The following is a 6000-nucleotide window of genomic DNA, read 5'->3' as shown; positions in this document are numbered from 1 at the left end:
GAAACATGGATGAGAATATGGACCACATAACATAGGTTGCTCTTGAAACCAGTCCCAGGAGCTCCAACTGGAACCTAAGAGCTCAAAGATTTTGCTAATTGTCCCAAGGACTGCAGCAGAGCTGGGACACTGCAGCTGGATTTTGTGCGTCGTGGTCAGCAGGCAATGCAAGTGCAGCACATCGCTCCATGGGGACACTGTCCCAAAACACACCTCAACATCTCTGCAGTCCAAAAATACGTATCTCTGCAATGCTGTCCTTGGGCTCCTGCAGCATCCCCACGGCGCCAGGCTGGAGATCTTCCTTCAAAGAAAGCACAAAGCACGCAGCTAAAAGATAGTCGCTTACAGTTTATTTTCGCCTGAAATTATTTCACATCTCTTTGTACACAGCTACAGAACAGTAGTAGTAAACCATTGGTAAAAGCAACAGTGCTAAGGAAAACGTTGGCATCATTTTTCTTCCTTTTTATAGATATTTTTTTTCTTCTTTCTCCCCATCGCTGTATCTGCGTACAGTCTGGGATTTGAAGGGGAAAAAAAAAACCTGGGACACTACATGAGTTAAGACTCAATTTCTGTTTCATTTATTTAAAAAGGAAAAAAAAGGAAAAAAAACATAATTTTTGGGTAAGGGTCATCATCTACATAGCAACAAAATTAAAAAAAAAAAGCTTGGCTTCCATTGAATAAGATTAAATATATATATATTTATATATAAAAAATTACATTGGCTGTATGTGAAACCTTGAGGTGCTGAAGAATAAAACAAAGGTGTTAAACAGAGGAAAAAACTATGTTTTGGATTTTTTTTTTTTCTTTTTTAAATAAGCAGCTCTGTACAACCAAGGCTCAGTATGAAAAAAAAAAAAAAAAAAACACAAACCAAAAGTCAACAGTGTCATTATAAAAGAAACCCCCATTAAAAAAAAAAAAAAAAACATCTTCTAAGGAACTGGAAGGAAATCCCAAAGATGTGGCCGTCCCACCTGCAGAGGGGTCAGAGCTGTGGGGTCCACGTGGGGCAGTGTGATGGGAACACGCAGAGCTGTGCGTGCACAGAGCAGGAGGAGAGGGGAAAACATCGAACCCAAATGCTGCTGCTCAGCATGGAGGGAGAGCTTTTTTTCTCCTCGTTTTGAAATACTGGACGCAAATAGAAAACGACGGAGTTCTGTAAAGTCAGCAGAGTCCTGTGATTACCCCAACGGCAAAATGAACGACGGAATTTCCCTACTGCCCATGTATAAATCTGACGGGGTTGAAGAGACTAAAGCAAGCGGTCCGGACTTGGGAAGGAAAGCTGACTTTATTAATCCCTGCGCCCCTCCCGACAGCATCCTCTAGGTGGGCATCTTCCTTCCTGTTTGATAACATCGGAGGCATTTGGGAACCAAAAGACAAGCGATGGATGTGGTGACAGAGGGACTATAATACAGTCTGCGTTACTAAAAGGCAATTCTTCAAGGAGGACGCTTCCTTTAAAAAAAATAATAATAACAACAAGACAGCAAACTAGTTTATACAGTACTATACGCAAAAAAGGGTAAAAGAATTAACAATTCATAAATAAAAGACAGGTCCCAGACCTGTTATTTGTGAACCATTTTCTTAAATAGGTGCATTATGTAAATCTTATGTACAACAAAATTACTTTGCATAACAACTGTGAGGACACGGGGCGAGGGGCTGGAAATCAGATCGCGTTTGGTTTTCTTCTCTTGAGATTTTTGTTAAGTTTGATTTTCTGGAGCAAAATTGGTCACAGAGGAGTTCGGCTGGACGGATGCCAGCCAAGGAAACCCAGGTAAATAATGACAAATGAATATATTTTTTTTTTCTCCACACGGCATAAAACACAAAGGCAAATAAAATCCACAAAGGTGTTTTTTTTTTCCTCTTTTATAATCCTCTTTGCTGCTGCTACAAAGTCCTTTTATTTTTCTTTTTTTTTTTTAATTCTTTTTTTTTTTTTTTTTTCTTTTTTTTAAAGATTTTCTCCTTTTCAATTTAAATAATGCTGATTCCGAAATCACAAAGCTGCAAGGATTCGGGTCCAGGCCTGCTATGTCCCGACACAACACAACTCCTCCGCCTCTCACCACGACCTTCCCACCACGTCCCAGCGCTCAACTGCTCTACAGGAATTAACCAAAAAGTTATTTCTCCGGTTTGTTTTTCTTTCGTTTGTTTTAAAAATCTTTTCCTTCCCATCAGAAGCAAAAGAGAGTCGGAGGCAGGCAGAGTTCACCAGGCTTCGGTGTAACGTACGTCCACTTCTTTCAGGTTGGGCAGTTTGGCCTGTGTGGGGCAAGAGGAGAAAGTCAGAGTTAACAACGTGTGCTCAGGATTCCAGCTCTGCTGCAACAGCAGCAGTGAGCAGAGCCCAGCCCGTATTTCTACTACAAGCACTCAGCTGCAGCTGTGGTTGCAACGGATCCAAAGCGCACAGCCAGCCTCTGTGCTACATCACTGCCTGGTTCCTCCCTCTGCTTGTTACACAAACACTATTTTTGGTGCCATGGAGTCATAGAATGGCTTAGGTTGGAAAAAGGGACCTTAAAGATCCCCCCAGTTCTAACCACTGCCATGGGCTGGTTGATAACCACCAGCTCAGGCTGCCCAGGGCCCATCCACAGCCTTGGGCACCTCCAGGGATGGGCAGACATCACTCTGGGCAGTACAAACACCTCACTGCCCTGAGTAAAGAATTTCTTCCCTACACCTCAACTAAATATCCCCCCTCCTAGATCCAAGCCGTTCCCCTTTGTCCTATCACTAGTAGACCACGGTCTCCCTTCCACACTTCCAAAGCACTCTTTGGGTGGCCACTGGCTATTTGTTATCCTCCTACAAGGTGGTGCCGCTTCCTTGCTCCCTGTCCAGATCCCTACAGCTAAGTCTCCAAAACTAAACAAACACATTTAATTAGGCTGAGGCATAATTGAGGAGTTGGAAGTTTCTAGGAGTCGTTATTACCTCACTCCATGATTTATGTGCGCACATATTTTGATAAGAGCTAGTCATAATCCTACAGACACTGCCAGCAAATAATTTTTCAGTTAGGCAATAATGACTTCAGTGGTGGGTGTTTATTTATTGTCTGTTTCAGCCCGCCTGGTACAAACGGGGGTGTCTGTGTGTGCAGTGTGTGTGGTGGGGCAGGGAGGAAATGTCAACCCCGGCTCGTGCCCCAGTGCTCCCACAGACCAAAGGGAGAAGAAGGGAAGATTTGTATCGAAAATGCGTTCTTTGAAGGCCAACTTGTTCTCAACAGACCTGTAACCACACGGCCCAGGGAGAAAAAGCTATTCCCCTCCCTTTGAGCATGTGCAACACTCCCAATAACCACTAATATTAACCTCAGTGAAAGAAGTGTGGGGAGGGAAACGTGACACGTGCCTGTTCTCACAGATTTGTTAAATCTATGCAATTGTCAGGGCTTTGCTTCTTGTCAGTTTTGCTGTTTGCCCTGGCAGTCACTTTCTTGCATTGCTGCTGAGGACTGGGTCATGCAGTACCAGAGTAGAGGGAAGCAGTTTGGAAAATGTGAGCTTCAGCCTCAAGTGAGCAGCAGAGGGGCTCAGAAGCAGGCTAGGGTTGGGCCAGCCTTTCAATAGACTTCCCTCCAGAGCCCTGGACCAAACGCAGCATTGACCCTGATTGTCTGCAAAAGCTTGGCGCCCGATACAAGCTCCATTGTGTGAACCCATCTGCAAGCCAGCTGTTAATTCCAAGGATTTCTTTGCATATACAATTGTGACACAAGTTTTGAAAACTTCATCTTGAAAAATCAGTGCTAGCAACATTGCAACTGAGTCTCTGGAGAAAACCAGGCTCCACAGCCAGAATTGAAGATATACATTTGCAGTGAATTTTGAAAGCAGAGCAGTTTCAGGACTAGCCACAAGTTTGAAGCTCGACCCAAGGCTGTGACCTTTTTGAGTAAACCTGGCACAATCTCAGGTTTCAACACACAAGACAATATAATTTAGAGTTTCATCTTGAGCACTCAGGTTGGTAAGGTAAGAGATGTGACTCATGTAACACCAGAGTGAAGAAAAAGTCCATGGGAAGTCACGAAAGCCAACACATCTCAGTCAATCTTTGCCTGAAACCACCTGGGGCTGTTCCCCTCCCACAGCTGTTCTTGTTCTTTACCATCTCACTGAAGCAGATGTAAATTCATGGTACGAATGATAACACCAGACTTCTTACATCTCACACCCAAAGGAACCAGGCACTTGTGCAGATGTTTCTGCTTAAAGCACAGTTCCAGTCCAAGAGGTGTCAAGATTAACTTGCACCTTCCCCCATGTCTTTCATTCCCTCTTTGCATTGTGAATCAAAGCTTCGCAATGCTGCTCATCAGCATGACTTCTGTTCCTGCTCATAGTGTAGAAGATGACTTTGGAGGTGTGCATCAGATTTCCCTCTTTATGCATCCTCACTGGAAACAACCATTATACTCTTACTTATTAAAATTTATAGCTCTGGCAAAAAAAGAACTTGGCTTTTGCTCCCTATTCTACAGAATACTCATTGACTCAACAGACTAAACACTCCCTGAAACCATCACAGCCAGCAACCTCAGGATGCAGCTTTCAGTGGTCATCCCCCCAAAATAATCCACTCCTTCCTCTTCAGATGATGGCCACCCATGCCACCAGACCAGTGCTCTCTGTGCTGGGCACTACCAACATGCACTTGCCAAGTCTCCTGGGCAAGCCACTGCTCATCTTTAGCAGACAGAAGTCAGAAATACCTTGAGATCTTCATAGGTATCTGCTGAAAGTTTGGTGCTGTTCATGTTTAAACTACACAGGCTCTTCATGGCTAAAAGAGAAAATACACAGATATTCAGGATCATGCTGCCTTTTCTTAAAATATCAGTTTTACAGTAGGCCAAAGCATAAACAAAACATGACTATGTGTCTCAGAAAAAGCTGAATAGGAGTAAAATATAGAACTACAAATGGATAAGCAGCTGCTTGGGCTCTCATCCAGGAAAAAGTCGCTACTTAGGAAGGGCTATTAAGCATATGCTTAAGTCTGCTGACTTCAAAGGAGTTCAAGGAACTTCTCATCATCAGTTTCCTGCACATTATTCTGAGCAGTTCTCAGTGCTCTGCTTGTTGTGCACAGGGGCACGCTGGTCTAGCAGCCCTTCTCCCCCCAACTTACTTCCATTTTGGGCTCCAATACTTAGCAAAATAGTTTCCTAAGAGGAGCTGTAACTACTGGCCTGTCTGGCATGTCTGTGTAAGATCAAGCCTATTAAAGGAGCCCTTTAAACCTAGTAGGAGAGGTTTATAATTCATTGCTGGACATAGGAAAGAGTCTTATTCTGGCACATGACGCAGCATTTGGTACAGAGGGGAATCCTGAATGTTGCTCAGACAACCCCAGTCTGCCTTGCCCTACTTAGCTTTGATATTAAACCACATGAGAACAGCCTGAGCCTCACCTCCTCAAAAAGAAGGAGCAAAACATGTCAGAGATGTGGAACCTGCTGCACACAGTCACTAAACTCATTAAAAAGATGGTCTGTGGCTCCTGCCTGGAGCAGGGAGTGTGAAAATGGCTGGGAAGTCCCAGGGCAACAGGTCATATTGTGAGATCGAGACAAATGACATCAATACAGCTAGAGGCAAGAGGGAGAGTACACTCTGGGACAGAAAAAACAAAACCACAAAGCACCACAGCAGGCTCAGACGACAGCGCTCCTTTTCCTTGCCTGCAGCCAAGAACTAAAGCTGCTGTCTGAACCATGTGAATTCCCCTGCACCCATGTGGCTTTCAGCTCGCTTTGGTCACTTACAACTAAGGGCCAGCAGCCCAGCATCCGTGACAGGCGTCTCGCACAGGTTGAGCACTTGCAGCATCGTGAGGTGTTCAGACAGGAGCCGCAGCCCTGCGTCTCCGAACTGCAGGGGCAAGCAAAGTTGTGTTCAGACAGTGCACGGACATCACTGTGCAGACAACGCACACTCAGAACTG

General features: G+C 44.5%; 1 protein-coding gene across 2 annotated transcripts in view; it reads right to left on the bottom strand.

The window, feature by feature from the left end:
- Nucleotides 1-331: 331 nt before the first annotated feature.
- Nucleotides 332-6000, bottom strand: part of CMIP (c-Maf inducing protein) — a 123219-nt gene continuing 117550 nt past the window's right edge. For both annotated transcript variants that reach the window (XM_085234639.1, XM_085234640.1), the window contains exons 19-21: nucleotides 5822-5927; nucleotides 4766-4836; nucleotides 332-2301 (exon numbers count right to left, since the gene is read on the bottom strand). In XM_085234639.1, the coding sequence (XP_085090765.1) occupies nucleotides 2248-2301; nucleotides 4766-4836; nucleotides 5822-5927 (231 nt within the window). In that variant the 3' untranslated portion in view covers nucleotides 332-2247. The remainder of the gene's footprint in view (nucleotides 2302-4765; nucleotides 4837-5821; nucleotides 5928-6000) is intronic.

Source organism: Meleagris gallopavo, chromosome 13, assembly GCF_905368555.1.
Source record: "Meleagris gallopavo chromosome 13, MGAL_WU_HG_1.1, whole genome shotgun sequence".
NCBI lineage: Eukaryota > Metazoa > Chordata > Aves > Galliformes > Phasianidae > Meleagris > Meleagris gallopavo.
This window is presented reverse-complemented; position numbering and strand designations above follow the sequence as displayed.